We start from the raw sequence: 22114 nt of genomic DNA on the forward strand, positions 1-22114 counted from the left end.
CTGCAGGACATATCCCTTGTAGGAGCTCAATTGGGTAACATTGAGTTGAGGGGGAGGGTATGTGTCAGAGTGCTCTATAGAAACCCTCAGAACACCTTAATAGGCTGGTCCTAGCAGTCTGAGCCCAGTCCACCTTAACACAGGACATTCTGGGTGCAGGATGAGTCATCTAAGCAGGAATAAAGTATAGCCTCAGAAGAGAGCAAGAAAGGTCCTGGGGAGAAGGAGAAGGCAGCTCCTTATAACATAACTAACTTACTGAAATTGTTTTGCTGACATACTGCAAGGTAAGCAGTCTTGAATTATGTTTGATGTGTGAAGAATAAAAGTTGTGCAAGAGAAATCTGTCCTCCAGCCAGCCATAGACAACAACCAATAAGGACTGAATTTCACAATCTGGGTAAACAATCATGGGAGTAGCTGCTTATTACGGTGGTTATACCCTAAACCAATTAAGCCTGATACATAACTTTGAAAGCATATACAGGGTTGCTATCTGCTTCAATGGTAGGGGGAAGTGAGGAAAACAGGATTTGCATTCAGACATCATCCAACAAGGCATCAATCTGTGCAGTCTGGGTGAACAAGCATCGGGGTAGTTTGCTTGATGCGGCGGTTACAACCCTTAAACATAAGCCTTATGCTCACCTTTGATGCAACTCCAACATTACTCTCTGCATCAATGACAGGAGATTGCAGGAAATTTGAATCAAACAGTTACCAACAAGAGCCCTGAAGTTGTTGGTTGGTTGGTGAAACAGATAAGTATGGGAAAATAAGAGTCGAAGCTTGCTAGGCAGACTAGATGGGCCGATTGGTCTTTTTCTGCCGTCTTTTCTATGTTTCTATGTTATGTTTCTATAGATTGCTCGTGCTCTGTGACAAACACATTTAAAACAAATTGGAGAAAAGCAAGTTTGGACAAGTTCATAAAGGAAGATTCCATTAATTATTATTAACCAGGTAGACTTGGGGAAAGCCACTACTTTGGGCATTAGCAATATGTTGCTATCCTGCCAAATACCTTGACCTAGATTGGCCACTGCTGGAAACAAGATACTTGGCTTGATGGATCCTCGATCTGACCCAGTATGGCAAGTCTTATGTTCCCCGCTAGTGGTTAGAGAAAACAACTACAGGTTTAAAAATGTAGACTCTAGAGCAGGGGTTCTCACAAAACATGTTTTAGTATTCTCCATGTGTGACCACCAACTCTTGTCCAATTTAATAATTTTTTCTCGACACAATTATCCATCCTCCTTTTCCCTAAGATACTCATTAACCTGCCCTCTGACCCCCTTCCAATGTACTTACCCATCCTCTGCTGAACCAACTCCAGTCCTTAAGATCCACAAAAGGTCTAGTTTTCAGGATATCCACAATGAGAGAGATTTGCATGTACTACCTCCTGTATATGCAAATGTATCTCATGCATATTTATTGTAGATATCCTAAAAATTAGGCCTGTTTATGACTCTTGAGGAGTGGAGTTGGCCTCCTCTGTTCTAAAGTTTAACCAACAGGTTGGCTTTTGTTACCTGTACAGTTGAGTTGGTGTCTCTAGACAAGAAGGTGGAAACATCTCAGCTGGGGGAAACATCTCAGCTAGTGCCAGCTGAGATGTTTCCCCATATAGTAAAGCTATCAGGCTTTTGTAGATGTGTATGGGCAAGTCCAGAAGAGATGTAGAGCCAAGATTGCCATCTCCTTTTCCTGAGCTAGACCCTGGATCCTGGTACGCAGTTCTTCAGGGGCTTAACGAGAAATGAGAAAAGAGGCTAAAGGAGACAGGGCCGGGACCACTGCTTCTTCCTGTTGGATGGGGCCTTTTGAAATGTGATACAGTGGTTCAGAGACTTTTCACTGTCACTGCCATCACAGCCTGAGACAGGAACTGCAGGCCAAAGTATTTACTTTAAGGCTCATTTTCTGTGAAGTGGAGAAAGGAAGGAATACATAATGGAATGGGAGAGTACTGTATATGAGAGCAAAAAGGACAGGCAAAATGACTTAAGGGCACAGGTTGGAAGGGAGAAATGAGGGAAGGGCACAGAGTGGGAAAGATTGAATAAGTGTAGAAGGTCAGATGGAGTGAGAGTTAGGTACATAGGGTAGGGGGAGTGAATGACGGCTTCGAATAGGGAGAACTGAGTGGGAGCACAATGTGGGTATGAGTGAAAGAGTGAGTTGTGCTCTTTTCCTGCTGGCCTGGGGATAAAAGGAGATCTTCTAAGCCAAGTAGACTATTAACATCCCATTTACAAAGGTACATTACCATTTTAACATGAAAAATGTGTGTTATTAATGTTACGGAAGTGGACCCTTGGTCTGAGGTGAGGTTGGTGCTATCCACAGAGAAGAGTCCTGCAGGTCCTCACCTTCAGCAGGTGGAGCTGGCAAGAACAGAGGCCCAACAGGAACTTCACCAATACCAGTCCTCGTTCCCCTTAGGTTAAGCCCTTGGGTGCCGGGGTCAGCTGGACTTAGGTGCGGGCTTCTGTGGAGAGAAGAATCCATCGCTGAAGAGATCAAAGGCCAACAGAAAAAAAGACAAAGACTGTCCATGCAGAAGTCAGGGCAGGCAGCAGACAGCAGAGATGAAAGCAGGCCGAGGTCAGGGCAGGCAGCAAACAACGTGGTCAAGGAACAGTTCGAGGTCAAGCCAGGAATCCAGATGAAGATGAGCCGAGGGTCTGAGCCAAAGTCAAGCTGAGGAGTCAATCCAGGAACAGGAGGTAATATGGAACAGCAGGATGATGCAGAAGACAAATGAAGACCACAGGACAAGAACACAGGAACTTTGAAGACATGGGGAGGAAGCAGGAACACGAAAATAAGGCACCAGAATGAAGTCAGGAACAGGAACCAGGAACAGCATTGCAAACAGCTACTTCAAAGAGTTCGACCTATTGCTGAGGCGTCTAAAGCAGGACAGAGCAGGCCTTAAATAGAAGAAGGCCTGTGATGCCATCCAGAAGCACTACGGTGGTTTTCCCGCCGCAGACCCTTTAAAAGGGGCCAAGCCACGCACGCACCTAGGAACGTCCGCTCAGCTGAGCTGTGTCCCTAACACATCACTATGGGCCTACGCAGCAGTCAGCCACATCTGTTGCAACCGTCCCTTCCCGACGGCTTCATTCTGCCTACCTTTCTCTTTTTGTACCTCCTTTCGCTATGGATGGACGTCTGGCTGCTGCAGCGTCTGCCTGCCGTCCTCTCCGGTGTCCCCGGACCGGCTTGGGTGCTGCCTCCTGCCATGCTACACTGGTACCCTAGGGCACGTGCGCCGCGCAGCCCTCATTCTTATTTCCTACTTGGCGTGAACCTCAGGGGCATCCCCCTGTGATGACGTCACGCTGCCCGGATATTTAAAGGCTACGATGTTTGCTAGCCTTTGAGTTAGCAAGGGGAATCTTACGGATGGGATTCGCTCTCCGTACCCAGCTACTCTGTCTCTCCAATTTTCCATTGGACTCTTAATGCTAACGGGGTACCCGCTCCTTGGGGGCTTCACTTGCTTTTCAGGTCGCTATCAGGAAACTGGTACTCGCTCCTTGAGGGCCCATGTTCCCTGACTCACTGCCTGCTCCTATCTTCTCTTCTGCCTGGAAGGATTTGCTGTCTTCAACACCAGTGAGTACTACCATCTTCACCTCAGAGCTGTTCCCTGGAACCAGGTACTCGCTCCTCGAGGGCCTACCTCCGTTCCAGCCTAGTGCCGTCTCCTACGTGGAACTGCTGTGTGAAAACATTACCTTCAAGCCTCTCAGCTCTCAGGGATCAGGTACTCGCTCCTCGAGGGCCTGCTCTCCCTATCCTGGGGTTCTCCATACTGGGGCTTTGTGCATATTCCACTGTACTCATTATTCTCAGTTCCTTCCACTACAGCACTGCTACCGGAGGAGTCACTGTTCCAGCGCCTGAGGGACACTAACCCAGTCAGGCTACTTCTGCTGCTCACCACTGCCACCTCTGGTGGCTTCACCACATTGTCTAATAAAAGATCAATCTCTGTGTTTGTGTGTCCTAAGCTGAGCCTGACCTGTGGCCCCTCACGGGACTTCCACCCACGGCCGTGGTCAGCTGCCAAAGTGTCCAAGGATCCACCCAAACCTCACTAATTATAACAACATCTTTGCCAGTCACGGCATCAGTGGGCCCTCCTTGGCTGTGAACTGGAGGTAAAGGTAGTCAGTCACAGGACGGACCCACAACTGCCAAACGCAAGAGTATTCCCTCCTCTAATTCCCCTCCAAGGGCTTAGGTTTCTTGGGGTGTGAAGTGTGAAATGCCCTCAGGAGACTTTTGTCCAGGATGTTTGGGACAGGTTCCCATGTATTCTCCTCCAGACCATACCCCTCCCAGAAGATTAGGTACTCCCACCTCTCGTTCTGATGTTGGATGTCCAAGATCTCCTTCACTTTGTAGACTTAGTTCTCTATGGTGGACACCTTCTATGGTCTTAGCATCTTCTGGGACAGCTAGGTGAGGACTAAGCTTGAGGAGTGGGACATGAAAGATATTATGGACTCCCAAGGAGGCAGGTAGGCATAGTTATTAAGTAATGGACCCTACCTGACTGGAAACAGGGAAAAGCCTGATGCAATGGAGGGGTGAGCCTCATGGAGGGAATCCTGACCTGGAAGTGATGGGTACTCAGCCAGATCTTGGCCCCTGGTTTAAACTGTGGGGCCAGCTGTCTATAAGCATCCTTTGCCTTCTTGGATCTTCAAGCTGCTTTCTGAAGCATCTCCTCAGTGCGAAACTAGAGTTCTGAAGTTCTTGAGCGGTTAGCTGATCTGCTGAGGATGGTACGGTCAATGGGACCTGCAATGAAGGAGAAGGCTGTCTTACATACACAATCTGGAATTGTGATGCTCCCATAGCGGAGCTAATATGGGAATTATGGGAGAACTCCTCTCATGGGAGGAGAACAGCCCAATTGTCCTGGTGTTCATTTGCATAAGCCCTCAGGAAGCCCTTCAAGGTCCGATTAGTTCTTTCTGACTAGCTGTTGACTTGTGGATGGGAGGTAGCGGTGTAGTCCAATCGGATGCTGAATTTCTGGCAGAGAGAATGCCCGTATTTGGCAGTAAACTGAATGCCCTGATCCAAAACAATATGCCTGGGCAAGCTGTACAGATGGAAAATGTGCTGGGTAAACAGGCGGGCCAGTTCAGGCATTGAAGGAAGGCCAGATGTTGCAGAGGTGGACCCTTGGCCCAAGTTGGTGTTGGCGCCACCTATGGGGGAAACTCCCTCAGCTCCCCAAAGTAGGGAGGAGAGGCCACACAGAAAGCGGAAGCGGACTGGAGCTTCACCAATACCAGCACTCGTTCCCCGCCGGTTGAGCCCTTGGGTACCGGGGCCAGCTGGACTTAGGTGAGCTTCCGCGTGGATGATCCCGAGAGAGTAGACCAGGGAGTGGAGTGCCAGGAGTGCAACGGTGACAAAGGATCCCAGCAGGACGCAAGACGAGGTACGAGGTCAAGTCCAGGCAGGGAGGTCAAGGGCAGGCGGCTACGAGCGTGGTCAGATTCAGGCAGAAAGATCAGTGGCAGGCAGCAAGGTTCAGAGTCGAGTTCAGGCTGAAGATCAGAGGCAGGCAGCAAGGTTCAAAGTCAGGTTCAAGTCCAGGTCAAGCCAAGGAGGGCCATCTGAAGTAGGGCAGGAGCAGGGACTGGAACAAGAGCAGGAACTGGAACAGGACTGGAGCAGGAACTGGAACTGGTTGACATCTCAGCAGGGACCGTGGGCAGCTTTCCCGCCGCGGCCCCTTTAAATCCAGGAGAGACGCATGTGCGTGCACAAGCCTAGGGCCGATGGGTCAGAAGAGAGGAGATGGCGGCGTCTTGCCGCATGGTGAGGCGGGAGGCCAGGTCAGCCCCCGAGGAACTCGCCATGGAGCTGAAGGGTCTAGGGACCATGGGAAGAGTGTGAATACGGAGGTGGCTGCCCATCACCACCAGATAAGTTGGGCCAGCTCTGGAGGCCCGGCGTCAGGGGTAAGTGAACCTGGCCGCGGGCCGGCCTCAGCCGGGTAGTGCAACACCAGGAAAGGGAACTAAATGAGCTATCTTTGCAAATCAGTTAACAATGAGCCAAACAGTGCTGCAGCCATTTGAGAGGGGAAGGTCCACCACAAAGTCGGTGGACAAATGGGTCCAGGGTTCCCTGAGGGCTGGCAATGGCTGTAACAGCCCCCCGAGTCATCCTACGAGCGGTTTCTGCTGAAAACAGGTAGGACAAGAGTCCACATACTCCCTGATGTCCCTCTGCATCTGGGGCAAACACTAGTAATTCTGGAGCAGCACGAGAGTCTGAGCCAGCCCAGGTTGACCTGCGACATGGGAGTTGTGGAACCATTTCAAAACTTTCTCTCTGAACTGGCCTGGAACAACCATCTTCCCTGGGGGAACGGTCACAGAGGAGGCCAAGAGAATGTGGGCCAGGTTGATAATGTGCCTGGGGGACAGGGGAAGACATATCCTCTGCCTCAAAGGATTGGGAGAGGGAATCTGCCCTGGCATTCTTGGATGCAGTTCAGGATCTCACTTCAAAGTCAAAACATGTGAAAAGCAGGGACCATCAGGCTTGATGTGCATTCAAGCATTGGGCATGATGGAGGTGTTCCAAGTTCTTGTGGTCAGTGTATATCAAACTCCGGTGTTGCGCACCCTCCAACCACTGCCACCACACCTCAATCGCCAGTTTTATGGCCAGCAGCTTTCAATCTCCAATCTCATAATTCCGCTCCATGGAGGAGATCTTTTGAAAGAAGAAGGAGCAGGGGTGAAGAACTCCCATACTGGAATGCTGGCTCAATACAGCCCCCACACCCAAGGAGGAGGCATCTACTTCCAAAATAAATGGACATGTGGGGTCTGGATGATGGAGGCACAATTCCTGGAGGAACGTCTTCTTCAACTCTCAGAATGCATTAACCACCTCAGGAGACCAAATCTTGGTATTGGCTCCTTTCCAGGTGAGCGTCATGAGTGCAGCCACGATGCGGGAGTAATTAGGAATAAAGTGCCGGTAGTAATTAACGAAGCCCAAAAACCTTTGCAGAGCGTAGAGACCAGAAGATTGCAGCCAGTTCTGGATATACTTGACCTTCTCCAGATCCATGTGGAAGCCCCTACTGGAGATGATGTACCCCAGGAAGGGTAGGCTCTCTTTCTGTAAGAGACATTTCTCCAGCTTTGCGTATAATTTATTTCCCCTTGGCCTCTGAAGAATTTGGTGAATGTCCTGACTGTGAGAGGAGAGGTCCTTTGAGAAGATAAGGATAACATCAAGGTACACCATGACACAAACATGCAGGTCTTGAAAGATTTAATTCATAATTTTTTGGAATACTGCGGGGGCGTTACACAGGTCGAAGGGCATCATCAGATATTCATAGTGACCATCCCGTGTATTGAACACTGTCTTCCACTCATTATCATCTCTTATTTGAATTAGATTGTAGACTCCATGGAGGTCTAACTTTGAAAACACTCTAGCTCCCTAGACACGGTCAAAAAGCTTATAAATGAGTGGAAGGGGATAACGGCCTTTCTTTCTTATGGCTTTCAGACCCTGGTAATCTAATCAGGGGTGAAATGAACCATCTTTTTTAGGCACAAAGAATAATTCCACCCCAGTAGAGTATGTGGAGGGCCTGATAAAACCTCGGTTGAGGTTCTCGTTGATATACTCGGACATGGCCGAGGTCTCCAACGCCAACACGGGGAATACGCTTCCTTGTGGTGGATCACTGCCAGGTAATAGATTAATGGCACAGTCAAATATACGGTGATAAGGTAGCATCTCTGCCTTTCTTTTGAAGAACACATCAGCAGAGGATGTGGTTAATGCAATTAGTGTAGCTAGGTTTTAAAAAAAGTTTGTATAAGTTCTTGGAGGAGAAGTCCATTAACTGCTATTAATTAAGTTGTCTTAGAGAATAGCCACTGCTATTATTGGCATCAGTAGCATGGGATCTACTTAGTGTTTTGCTACTTGCCAGGTACTTGTAGCCTGGATTGGCCACTTTTGGAAACAGGATGCTATGCTTGATGGACCCTTGGTCTGACCCAGTATGGCAATTTCTTATGTTCTTATGTTCTTAGCATATTTGGCATACTGAGGAGGCAATCCTGACAAGGTCACTGCCAGGGGCAGCATTGGTGGAGGTTCAGTTTGTTGAAGGCAGGAATCGTGGCAATGGGCCCCCCAACTTTCCAGCTGAAGTGAGCCTCAGTCGAAGTGAGGAGAGTGAAGCTGCAGCCAAGGTAGTCTCAACATTTTGGGATGTACCGCTTTGTCAATGATGTGGAGGTGCTGATCCATCCGGGAAGTGGCTCTCTATCAATGGAGGATATGACTAGTGGTGTCTTCCGAAGAACCACTGGAAGCTTTAGATGGTCCATGAGAGCTTTCATTATAAAGTTTCCCCCAGCACCCAAGTCGGCCAGGCTAAAGTGGAGAACTCATGACTGTCTGTCGAAATATACATTAGTAGGGTGAGTTGGGGAACAGGAGTGGTAAAGCATAGGATCATCTCCCCACTAGCTCCTAGGCTTTTGGAGTCAGTATGCCAACTGATGCCCAGACCCAGCATAGTAGTAGCAAAACCCCAGGTGGCAGCGGTGGAGCTTCTCCTCCAGAGCAAGGCATCCCTGCCCAAGCTGCATGTGTTCTTCCACCTGGGAGGTGGTAGGAGCCATTGCCGGCACTGTGGAGAGAGGGCACGAAAGGGAGAGAGGGCACGAAAAAAATAGGGTGAGCATCACTTGCCTACAAGGAGGCTTCAACTCCCTGGTCCGCTGCTAAAGATGGCAGTCGATTCTGTCGGCTAGGTCAATGAGCACGTCCAGGGACTCGGGCAGATCCTGAGTGGCTAACTCATCCTTCACCCGTGATGACAACCCTTCTAAAAAGATACTCCAGAGACTGTCCTCCCTCCAGATCAGCTCAGTGGCCATAGTCCAGAACTTGATGGTGTACTCCATTAAGGGCCGATTGCCCTGGTGGAGATGATAAAGGTTCGAACCCACTGTAATCTGCCGCTCATGTTCGTCAAACACTAGTTTGAAGGCTTTGATGAATATTTGCAAATCCTGTAGCAATGCATCCCCACGCTCCAACAGAGGAGAGGCCCAGGTCAAGGTCTTCCTGCCCAGGAAGGAGAGTATGAAGGTGGTCTTGATGGAGTCACTGGCAAATTGTACTGGCACAAAGTACTGATTCAAAAATTTGCAGTACTGCTTCAGGTCTTCTGCATGCCTAGGAGGGAGTGGGAGGCATACTATAGGTGCAGCCACGGTGGCTGCTGGTACTGCAGGAGGCAGAGAGATTGTGGATGATGTAGTGGCATTGGGGTGGGCGCTATGATTCTCCATGGATCCCACCAAGAGCTCGAGGAAATATTGCTGCTGCTGGATCTTCTGTGCCAAGCCAGAAATGGGGATGTACCTGGAAGATTAAGTAGACAACTGGGAGAAAATGGGTCAGGAGGAACAATAGTGGGCCAAATTAAAAGGAGCTATTATAAAAGCAACAAATCTATATGTTAGGAAAGTTAAGAAAAGTAAGAGGGGAAAAGAAGCTGGTCTGGTTCTCTAAGGAGGTAACTGAAAAAATTAAGGCAAAATGAAAAGTATTCGAGAAGTATAAAGGATCTCATAAAAAGGAACACAAGGAAAAATATTTATTAAAAATGAGGGAGACGAAGAAAGAAATCAAGAAAGCAAAAAACCAAGCAGAAGAAAGAATTGACAAAGAGGTAAAGAAAGAAGACAAAACATTTTTTAGATATATCAGAGAAAGAAGGGAAGCCCAAAGTGGTTTAGTAAAATTGAAAGGTGACAAGGAGCACTGTGTGGAAAGAGATGAAGAAATGGCAGAAATATTAAACAAATACTTCAGTTTGATGTTCACTAAAGAAGACCCTGGAGAAGGACCCTTGTTGATTGACAAGATCGTAGATGGAGATGAAACTCCATTTACAGAAGAGAATGTATGGGAAGAGCTAGGAAAACTGAAAGTGGACAAGGCTATGGGGCTGGATGAGGTTCAACCCACAATACTGAGGGAGCTCAGAGATGTACTGGCAGGTTCGCTGCATGACCTGTTCAATAGATCCCTGGAAAAGGGAGTGGTGCCAAGTGATTGGAGAAGAGCAGTGGGGTCTCTCTCTACAAGAGTGGTAGCAAAGAGGAGGCTATAAACTACAGGCCGGTTAGCCTCACCTCGGTGGTGGTGAAAATTAATGGAGATTCTGCTAAAGTAAACGATAATGAACTATCTACTGTCAGGAGGATTGCTGGACCTGAGGCAGCATGGATTCACTAGGGGAAGGTCTTGTCAGACAAATCTGATTGACTTTTTGAATTGGGTGACTAAAGAATTGGATCGAGGAAAAGCGCTCAATGTGATCTACTTGGATTTCAGTAAAGCTTTTGATTCGGTCCCACATAAGAAGCTTGTGAATAAAATGAGAAGCTTGGGAGTGAGTGCCAAGGTGGTGGCATGGATTACAAACCATTACATGGATAGAAGACAGCGTGTAATTGTAAATGGAACCTACTCTGAAGAAAGAACGGTGTTAAGCGGAGTGCCACAAGAATCAGTGTTGGGACCAGTTCTGTTCAATATCTTTATGAGCGACATTGCAGAAGGGATAGAAGGTAAAGTCTGTCTATTTGCGGATGGTACTAAGATCAGCAACAGAGTGGACATGCCAGAAGGAGTAGAGAGAATGAGATGTGATTTAAGGAAGCTTGAAATGTGGTTGAAAATATGGCAGCTGAGATTCAATGCCAAGAAGTGCAGAGTCATGCATCTGGGGTGTGGTAATCCAAAAGAGCTATATGTGATGGGGGGTGAAGGGCTGTTGTGCATAGAGCAAGACAGGGACCTTGGGGTGATAGTGTCTAGCAAAGCAATGTGACAAAGCGATAGCTAAAGCCATTAGAATGCGGGGCTGCATAGAGAGAGGATTAACCAGTAAGAAAAAGGAGGTCATAATCCCCTTGTACAGGTCATGGTGGAGGCCTCACCTGGAGTACTATGCTCACCCGCAACCCGGTGTGCACAAATCTACGCCCGATTTTATAACATGCACGCATGTTATAAAATCCAGGGTCGGCGCGCGCAAGGGGGTGCACACTTGTGCACCTTGCGCGCGCCAAGCCCTAGGGGAGCCCCGATGGCTTTCCCTGTTCCCTCCAAGGCTGCTCCTTCCCCTCCCTTCCCCTATCTAACCCGCCCCCAGACCTACCAAAATCCCCCCCACTTTTATTTTTTTTATTTACACCTGCCTCTGGGCAGGCATAGGTTGCGGGCATCGGCACTCACACCAGCTGCAGTGTAGAGGCCTCTGGCCCCGCCCATGCCCCGCCCAGTTTTTCAAGCCCCGGGACTTACACATGTCCTGGGGCTTGCTCGCATCACCGGGTCTTTGCAAAATAGGCTCAGCACACATAACTCCCCCTACTCGCATAAATACACCTGGATTTACACGCATAGGCTTTGAAAATCTGCCCCATCTGCCTTATGCTTATTATCACCAGTCAGACACTTTTATCTGAAATGTAAAAGAACCTATTAAAGGTATAGAAAAATCAATGTCATTTACTGTTTGTCAAAGGTAAACAAAATGAGGATAGATCAGAGTCCTTAAAAATGGGATTCTTTATTAATATTCTGAAAACTTGCCCGACTCTGGCCGAGTTCCGCCTACTTAGTTTGGACTGCTTCAGGGGCTACAATATATAAAGAAATCATATAAATAGCATATAAAAACATATAAATAACATACAAAAATCCCACATAGAAATATAAATAATGAGAACTATATAAAAAATAGCACCAATAAAATATATATAAAAAAATAAAATAATAAATAGATGACATTACTATGCAAACAAATATCAACATATATATCACAGAGACATACAGCAAAAATAAATATATATATCTCAAATCTAGTGATATAAAGAACCATAGGTAGAAAAGGGAAAGAAAATAATTTTTAGCAATGTTTTAATTTTTCATTGTATATTAAGCTCTTTAATGACTACAATCAACTTAAACAAGTTAATTCTTGTTCTTGTAAAAGGACCAGAATACATGAAATATTCATGTTGACTATTTAGCATATTCTCCATACTCTATAACGCAAGTAAAATCAATATATATTTTTTTTTCTTTCCCCCTTTTCTGTTTATGATTCATTATATCACTAGATCTGAGATATATTATTTATGATTTAAACACTGGTGCCATAGTTCATGCTTCCCCAATTGTCCCTTTGCCATATGTTATCTATTTTTGCAGTATGTCAGCGTGCACATATATTCTTATATTTGTTTGCATATTAATGTCATCTATATATTTATTTTTTTATAAATATTTTATTGGGGCTATTTTTTTTTATATAGTTTTCATTATTTGTATTTCTATGTGGGATTTTTGTATGTTATTTATATGTTTTTATATGTTATTTATATGTTTTCTTTATGTGTTGTAGCCCCTGAAGCAGCCCAATGTATGTGGGCGAAACTCTGCCAGAGTCAAGCAAGTTTTAATAGCATTAATAAAGAATCCTGTTTTTAAGGACTTCTGATCTATCCTCATTTTGTTTACCTTATGGCCATGGTAGATCGTCTTCCATGTTGCTGTTTGGGTCCATCCATTTGTTGTTTGTCTACAGAGGAGAAATGATGATTTTCCCGTGTCATATATATAATTTACCTGGTCAGACGCAGGAGTTGTAGTTTTATTAGATTGCTTGTTCTCATTACCAAGAGATGCAGTCTTGATGTTTGAGCCTGCTGTTTTATCTTTACAGCTCCTCTGGTGGACTATAAGGCAGTCAGGTGCAAAGGTTCGCCCACAGTTTGGACAAGGTAGTAGCTGACCCTTGAAGCTCTGCCACGCAGCTTCATTTTGCTCTTTGTTAACCCCACTTGTGTGAACCAGCTGCGGCTTCTGAGGCAGTGGCCTGCGAAGTTCTTTGGGTAGATTGTCATTTTCAATTTTCCATTTTTGAAGGCATTTTGGTTCATGAATAGGGAGGCTTGTGGTCCCAAACTCTCTTCCACAAATGTAGCAAATTAGGGTTTTAGGTTTAGAAAGAGGACCCCCCAGACTGGAAGCTTTCTTTGAGACATCATTGTGCATCGCAGGTATAGGTTCGGAGCTGGGATTTTTACCAGATTTAAGAGAGGTGGAACCTGAAGTTCCAGCACCACCGTCCTTTGGTTTACAACTTCTTTGGTGCACAGGGAGACGATCTGGAAGGAAAGTGCGGCCACAGTTTTCACAAGGTATAAGCTGTGCTTGGGAACTCTGCCAGGCTGCCTCATTTGCATCTTGAAGATTGTATGACCCACTGCCAGTGCCAGTTAGGCTCTGAGGCTTTTGGGGTTCTGCTCTTCTCAGGTGCTTTGGTAATTTTTCGTTCTCCATATGCCATTTCTCCAGGCATTTGGGTTCATGAATGCCAATGGATTTGGATCCAAACTCTCTGCCACAAATATAACACACTCTGAATGCTGGTCTCAGGGGTGGAATGACCGGTCTGTTTAGTTCATTTTGGGCCATGTTTTCTATGCCTGACCCTTTTGATATAGTTGCAGTACTAGGTCTCTTTTCTGTAAAAGTTTTCTTTACGATGGGATCTGAAGAAGCAATGGGTGCTCTGACCTTGGGGGTTACTTGACTCATGTAGGCTTGGAAGCTGGTTTTGATAGCAGGCTGATAGGGGCATATCATAGGTAGGAGAATGAGTTCTTATATCTGTATAGGCCTAAGGAAGTTTTTATTTCTCAGACTATTTTTCTTTATAATGCTGTGCCTGAATGTTTGCTCAAGGATCATGAAGAAGTTGAGAAGACTCCAGTTAATTTGTGGCTTGCATTGGTTGACTGATACGCCTACAGTTTTAGCTGAACTGTATTTTGTGTACTTCAGTTGCTTTAGATGTCAATGTAAAAAGAAGTACTTTAAAGAATAATGGCCGTTCATAGCATTCAGGCACATGGACATCATGTAGAAGCAGATGCTTGTTTGCTTTTTGACCTGAAACATATTTCCAGAGTAAATTATTAAGATAGAATTGTTTCTGCTTCTTAATATGAAAACAGCTATATTGTTTAATTGATTATGCCAATAAGCATCAAGTATTGTATTTTCTTGAAGCCTCCTACAATATTTGTATACTTCTGTCATATCCCCCTTTCCCTTCTCTCTTCTTCCTTCAGTGTTTTTATCTATGATTGTATGATTGTTATTTATTTATTTATTTATTTATTGCCTTCTCTTTTTAATGATTGTGTTTTTGTTGAATGTTTTGTCTCTGCCCAGACCACTTTGTTGAAGGGGTGATGTTATAAATGCGAGTAATAATTAAATAAATACAATTTTAGTTCCTTAAGGCTCTCTGTGTAGGATTTGTGTTGCAGGCCGTGTACCATTTTGTAGCTCCTCCAAACTGCTTTCATCCTCTCAATGTCCTTATGAAGGTATAGCCTCCTGAACTAAAGTGCTTGGATCTTGAGGTAGAATCTTACTAGTGATCTATACAAGGGCAATATTAGAAGGGTCTTACGAGTGACCTTTGAACCCCTTTTCCCACTCTCTTCCATTTATTCCCCTCACCTGCCTTTCCTCCTTCCTGTTTTTCGAGAATCTTATATCATCATATGACAGGTCATGAATTTTGGAAAATGGCTGGATTATAAACAGAATTTATACTCATAATCTTAGATCTTGATTTTTCACTCATTTCTAATTGTAATATTTGACAAGAAAGAATTAAAATGGATTACCTTTTAGTTCCATCATGCCATCTTTCCAAGCATTCCAGAAACATGTAGTGGTACTGATTGGGACAAATTCCTGACAACAAAAGTCACAATGTTAAAAAAGAATGCAAGGCACTTTCATATAAAAGACTAGAGACTCAGCAAAAAAATTAACAGATTATAATATCTAAACAAATCTATTGTAACAATAAGCATTGGTTTAATTCTGGACACATTGATTCAATATGAATAATTAACAATTGAATATGTGCTGTCATAAGGTTATCCAATGTTTGCAAATTATCTCATACACAATCATTGTGGGTATCCTGAAAACCAGACTGGTTAGGTGTGCTTCCAGGACTGGGTTTGGGAAACACTATTCTAGAAAGCTAGAGCCTACCGTCGGCTGGAATTGGTTCTTGTTTGAGGAAAAGACAGCTCTTTATGTCAAAAAATGTCCAAGCAATAGAAATGGGGGAAAGAAGAAGTGCTTTGGGCTGTCTTAAAAAAGATATAATGGTACTTCCATTTACACTGGTGTGATCTACAGGCCTCTGAATCAGACAGAAGAACTGGACCAAGATCTGGCCGAAGACATCCAAAAGGTGGGAAAGAAGGGAGAAGTGCTGCTGGTTGGAGAGAGAAAAGAACCTGCTCCTTGCTGCTCCGGTACTCCTAGGCTTCAGATCAACCACAAAGGGGGATGGACTCCATGCCACTTCTCTGCCTTGGGCCTGTCCACTTGAGGGGAAGAGCCCCTGAAAGGTCCCACTCCCCTTGGAAGGTCCCCAGGCTTTCCAGCCTGCAGGCTGAGTACTCCAACCAATTGCATGGCTGGAGGTCCCAGATCCCCACCCTATACAGGAGAGGGAAGGAGAAGAAAGGACAAAAACCCACCAAAACCTTTCCCCTCTATGCTGCCCACTCTCTAGAGTCCACCAATAAGGAAACATATACATTTTTTCCAAAAACAACTTAAAACAAATTTATATTGTTACTCATTACTTTAAAATGCCACCCAGTGGTCATTTCATGGTACTATGTGATAACTATTTCCTATGTTAACATGTCAGAATATGATGAAGGCAGGGTCTCCCCCATCCAGACAGGCTGGTACACTTCACCCCATAATAAAATAATTAACCCCAGGGGTCACCACATAAACATCAGTGATCATCAGACATTATGGGCCCGATTATATAACATGCGCGCGGGCGTAGATTTGTGCACGCAACCTGGCGTGCACAAATCTATGCCCGATTTTATAACATGCGCGCGCACCTGCACGCATGTTATAAAATCCAGGATCGGTACGCGCAAAGGGGTGCACACTTGTGCACCTTGCGCGCGCCGAGCCCTAGGGGAGCCCCGATGGCTTTCCCCGTTCCCTCCAAGGCCGCTCCGAAATCAGAACGGCCTCGGAGGGAACTTTTCTCCCGCCTCCCAGCCCTACCTAAATCTCCCCCCCACCTTTATTTTGTGATTTACGCCTGTCTCTGTAACAAAGGACACCTTGTTACTCAAAAGACATTTCTGTACCATCATTCAGATATAATCCCACACTTCTGCATAATGGACTTTATTTTGCCTTAAAGTAATCAGTAAAATATATTTTAACACCCAGTTCATGGTCCTGCTAGTTCTTTTGCAGCATCTCCCTCCAGGAGATGCCACAGCTTAAAAAAAAGCACACACACACAAGGGACACACTAAAGTTCTTGCTCACTATGGGGCGGATTTTAAAAGGCCCGCTCGCGCCGGCGCGCCTATTTTGCATAGGCCGCCGGCGCGCGTAAAGCCCCGGGATGCGCGTAAGTCCCGGGGCTTTCAAAAAGGGGTGGGAGGGGGCGTGTCCGGGGGCGTTCCCGAAACGACGCAGCGTTTCGGGGGCGTGCCGCGGCATTTCGGGGGCGGGCCCGGGGGTGTGGCGCCAGCCCGGGTGCATGGTCGAGGCCTCCGGACCAGCCCCTGGGACCGGATGACGGAGCGGGGCTGCCGACAAAGGTAGGGGGGGGTTTATATAGGGCCGGGGGAGTGGGGGAGGGCGAAGGAAAGTTCCCTCCGAGGCCGCTCCGAAATCGGAGCGGCCTCGGAGGGAACAGGCAGCGCGCACTGGGCTCGGCATGCGCAGGTTGCACAAATGTGCACCCCCTTGTGCGCGCCGACCCCGGATTTTATAAGATATGCGCGGCCACATGCGTATCTTATAAAATCCAGCGTATTTTTGTTCGCGCCTGGTGAGCGAACAAAAGTACGCGATCGCGCAAGAATTTAAAATCTACCCCTATCTGGGCCATAAACGAGAGTCTCCCCCCATAGAAAGAATCTCCCCCTGAGGGAACAAGATTCAAGGTGGGAAGGAGTCAGCTAGCCGGAGCAGCTCTGAAGGTTATAAATACAATTGTGTGCCCTTAGGGCTAAACACTCGCAGTTAGGGTTACGCACAAAAACCAAAATGAAAAAAATACAACAAAACAAAATGATCCCCTTACCACCACCAGCACCACCATCACCACTGCCACCTAAACAAAATGAAAAAAAAAAATGCATACCTCTAGATATTTTAGTGGATAAGAGAATAAAATACATTTTGCATCCGGGGTTGAAAAATAGGACTAGAGAGGTGCTATTAATCTCAGTGGGCAAATGCGGTTTGTGTGGGCATCTAAGTTTAACTGCCAGGGGCGGATTGGCCTATAGAGGCTTCAGGTATGCCCAGGTGGGCTAATCAGGCTAGTCATGTGACACTGGTGTTATTCACCTTAGTCCCATGTCTGTGGATCTGCTACAATTAACACCAGATCCCACAGCAACTGTTCTGGTAGAGCAAGAGCTCTGCTCATTTCTTTTCTTTTTTTTTTTGGCTTTTCCTGCAGCTGCAGCTGTGGCTCCATGGGCCTATGCTTCTCTTTTATTTTTTTTCCCTTGTGTGGCTGCAGCCACAGCTCTATGGGCCTGCATTTTTGCTTTTTTTCTTTTCCGTGCAGTGCTGCTGATACTCTGTGGGACTGCCCTCCCCCTTCCCTCACCACCACAGCTGTGGAAATGCTCCCACAGCCTTCCTACACCCTACCCTGTCTCTTTCTGCTGTGGGAGGCAGACAGCAGACCTCCCGCTGCTGCCTCACCACCTCTGAAGGCCTCTCAATCATTTCTGAGAATGGCCCCTTATGTTGGGACTATGCAAAAATTAACTCCATCCTCCCCATCCCCGCATTGGGCCTTTCTGCCTAACCTCTTCCCACAGCAGGGCCATCAGCTGGTAGTTTTGCCTGGATCCCTGCTGACCACCAATGTAAGTAAAAAATGTTTACACATTCTGAGGTAGCAGGTGAGAAGAGAGAGAGTACGAGTGAGCGAGAGAGCATGCATGTATGTATGTATGTATATGTGTCAGTGAGTGAGTATGTGTGTGTGCCTGTATGTATGTGTGTGTGTGTCAGTTGGTACAAAGAAGCCATGTATGTGTATCAGTGGGTGCGAAGGAGCATGTGTGTGTCAATGAATGTGAAGAAGTGTGTGTATGTGTGTCAGCGGGTACAAGGGAGTATGGGACAGATATTAAAAGCTACGCGCAGGCGTAGATTTGTGCACGCAACCCGGCGCGCACAAATTTATGCCCAATTTTATAACATGCGCGTGCAGCCGTGCACATGTTATAAAATCCGGGGTCGGCGCACACAAGGGGGTGCACACTTGTGCACCTTGCACGTGCCGAGCCGCACAGCCTTCCTCCGTTCCCTCCGAGGCCGCTCCGAAATCAGAGCAGCCTCCGAGGGAACTTTCCTTCCGCCCCCTCCCCACCTTCCCCTCCCTTTCCCTACCTAACCCACCCCCCAGCCCTACCTAACCCCCCCCCTTACCTTTAACTTAGAAGTTGAGCCTGCCTCTGGGCAGGCGTAGATTGCGCACGCTGGCCAACGGCCGGCCCGCGATCCCGGGTACAATGGCAAATGGCCGCTGTGCCTGGAGACTCCGGCCACGCCCCGGACTGCCCTGCCCCACCCCTTTTTCAAGCCCCGGGACATACGCGCGTCCTAGGGCTTGTGTGCATTGCCGGGCCTATGCAAAATAGGCTCAGCGCACGCAGGAGGGGTTTTAAAGGGTTACAGGCGTATATTACGCGCGTAACCCTTTTAAAATACGCTTCTATGTGTGTCAGCAGGTGCAAGAGAGAATGTGTACATATGTATTTGTGTCAGCAGGTGTGTGGAAGCATGTGTGTGAATGTGTCACTGGGTGCTAGGGGGCATGCATGGATGTGTCAGTGTGTACAAGAGAGCATACGTGAATGTGTGTCAGCTTGTGTGTGTGAGGGAGGAGAAAGTCTGCACTCCCTCACCCCCACTAATCCAGAACACTCTCAGGGTGACTGGAAAGTATTGAAAGCAGGGGATTTTTAAAAATTCTTATTGGTTTTTTTTTTTTAGTTGAAATATTTTTATTGAAGTTATACATAGCATAAGAAGAACAGGATAATTAACACAAGTAGCGAGTACATAAATACCTAAGCTACAGCCCATTCTAACATTGCTCATAATTATGATGAGAAAATATAATGAGAAAATAAAACAGATCATAGAGAAAGAGTAAGAAAAATTAAAGATAAAGGAGGAAAAAGAGAAACAAAAAGAAAAATAGGGTAGAGTGGAGAGAGAAGGAAAAAGAGAAGAGAAGGGAGAATATATGCTTATATGCTGAAAAGAGGAGGAAGGCACAGCCTATGAAAGCAGAGTCAGTGTAGTGAGTTAATATAAGTGTCCAATGGTTTCCACACCTGTGACCATGAATGAAGCCTACCAAATGTAACCGCCATTGCTCTTTCATATTTAGAGTACAAAAATACCGTATTCCACCATAGAGGTTCCGAAAGCAAGTCGCTACGCTTCCAGTTTGACATTATGTTATGCTGACCAATTGTTAAAAGAAAGTCCAGTAATTTGTGATGAACTTGGGGAGCTGAAGAGATGGGTCAGTTCCTTTTAATATTATTATAGAATAAGTAATAGGTTGGTCTATTTTTTAAATTATGGAGATAGCAGCCCAGACCTGTCGCCAGAAAACATTTACAAGCGAACCAAAAAAAAACATGTGACTCAGCGTTGCTTTAGGGGCTGAGCAGGCCCAAGAGTTATGGGTAGGTATGAGACCGGCACTCTGCAGCTTCCAAGGGGTCCAGACTGCTCTGTGCATAGTAAAATAAGAAGTTTGTGACAAACTGGAAGAGAGCGAGATGCGAACAGACGTCGTCCATACATATTTCCACATAGCAGCCGTAGGTTCTAAACCAAGGTCTGAAGACCATACTGGTTGTAAAGCCTGTACGGGAAGCCGAGTGGAAAAACTTTTAATACGTTTGTAGAGACGGGAGGCAAGATGGCCTTTGTTTCCCTGTTCTTGGTAAAATGTTAAAAGGTAGGGGGACTGTTCTAAAAGAGAAGGAAGAAAAGCCGAACCTTGTAGTGCGGTCCGCAATTGTAGCCAGGCATAAAACTGAGAAACAAGCAAATGGAAAGAAGCTTCCATTTGGCTGAAGGACATGTAACTACTGGATAAAAAAAATGAGGACAAAAACCAGATATTTTTTTCTTGCCATATCGGCCATTGAAGAGGATGACCTCCAATTGTAATTAAAGGGTTGCGCCATAGGGGAGCAAGGTTGGACATATGCCAAGAAGGAGTGTGAGTGGGTTTAAGCGAATCTAATTCTGTAAAAGCCCTATGTAAGGACCTTAGAATGGGATTAGCAGAGATTCGAGGTGGAAGAGTCATGCCCGGAAAACAACACTGTGGATAAGGGGCTATATAATTCTGCTCAATAACCAACCAACAGGGTTGTTCTGTGACTAGCTGGGTCATAGCAAAATAGTGGTATCCTTGCTGAAGGATAAAGGCGTGGTGACAAGCATAACAATCTGGGAAGTTAACACCTCCATCATTCCTGGTAGCTTTCAATTTAGAAAGGGCTATGTGTGACACTTTATTATGCCAGAGAAATCTAACCAGCAATCTATCTACTTGCCTGTAGAACTCAGGTGAAAAAAAAAAACCAGGAAGCATAAAGAGGGTGTATGTAATTTTGGGTGCAAGGACCATCTTTATAGTATCCAATCGACCCCACAAGGTAAGATACAGGGGTGACCATTTTAGAATCAAGTCTTTTAGATTCTGTAAAATATTGGATTCCCCCTGAGCAATCATTGCTGCAGGGTCAGTAAAAAATTTGATCCCAAGGTACTTTAAGCCTTGTGATACCTTCTGAATAGGGTATTGTGTAAGATCAACGGTAGATGCTGAATAGTTTAAAGGAAGGAGCTCAGTTTTATGCCAGTTTATCTTATATCCAGAGAAGGAGGAATAGGCAGAAATAAAAGCGAATAAGTGGGGAAGTGACTGGGAAGGGTTATTAAGGAACAGAAGGACATCATCAGCGTATGCTGATAATTTGAAGGTTTCAGAGCCAATTTTGATACCATGAATGTCTAGAGCTTGCCTAATAGCCGAAAGCATTGGTTCCAGAGCCAGGTTGAAAAGAAGCGGGTACAGAGGGCATCCCTGATGGGTACCCCTATATAATTGGAAAGGTTGGGAGAGTTGTTGATTAATAAAGAGAAAAGCAGAAGGGGAGGAATATAAAAATGTAATCCAAGCTAGAAAATTTGGACCAAGGCCATACCATTGCAAAGTAGCAAATAAAAAAGGCCACGTTACGCGGTCAAACGCTTTTTCTGCATCTAGCGAAATAGCGACAACCGGGGTCGGGGAAGAAAAAACAGCATGCTGAATATGTAAAAAGAGACGGGTGTTAGTGGCAATAAGATGATTTTTAATAAAGCCGGATTGATCTGGATTAATCAAAAAACCAAGTACTTGGGAAAGTCTAGTGGCTAGAATTTTAGTGAATATTTTATAGTCAGTATTTAATAAGGATATCGGTCTGTAATTAGCGGGCTGCGTGTCATCTCTACCTGGCTTTGGAAGCACAACTATGCAAGCTTGCGTGAATGAAGAAGGATAAGTAGCGGATGAGAGAAAGGAAGAAAAATAGGAATGCAAACGAGAAACCAATGATTTCTTGAATGTGTGATAAAAGTCTGAAGTGAAGCCATTGGGTCCACGTGCTTTTTTTGGAGCAAGAGAAGAAATAGCAGTCATTATTTCCCCCAAAGAAGTGGTGCATCCAATACATTCATTTGTTCAGTTGTCAAAGAAGGATGGTCGATGGTAGAAAAAAAATCCTGCAACGACTTGTGGGAGAAGGAAACCTCTGACTGGTATAGATGAGCATAGAAATCTCTGAATGTGGTCAATATG

The 22114-nt window shown here is 45.8% G+C and overlaps 1 protein-coding gene across 2 annotated transcripts in view; it reads right to left on the reverse strand.

The window, feature by feature from the left end:
• The window catches only part of LOC115100925 (zinc finger protein 474-like), a 134989-nt gene that overhangs the window by 64879 nt on the left and 47996 nt on the right, over positions 1-22114 (reverse strand). For both annotated transcript variants that reach the window (XM_029620034.1, XM_029620023.1), the window contains exons 4-5: positions 14823-14892; positions 12745-14073 (exon numbers count right to left, since the gene is read on the reverse strand). In XM_029620034.1, the coding sequence (XP_029475894.1) occupies positions 12745-13767 (1023 nt within the window). In that variant the 5' untranslated portion in view covers positions 13768-14073; positions 14823-14892. The remainder of the gene's footprint in view (positions 1-12744; positions 14074-14822; positions 14893-22114) is intronic.

This window comes from Rhinatrema bivittatum, chromosome 1, assembly GCF_901001135.1.
Source record: "Rhinatrema bivittatum chromosome 1, aRhiBiv1.1, whole genome shotgun sequence".
Classification (NCBI taxonomy): domain Eukaryota; kingdom Metazoa; phylum Chordata; class Amphibia; order Gymnophiona; family Rhinatrematidae; genus Rhinatrema; species Rhinatrema bivittatum.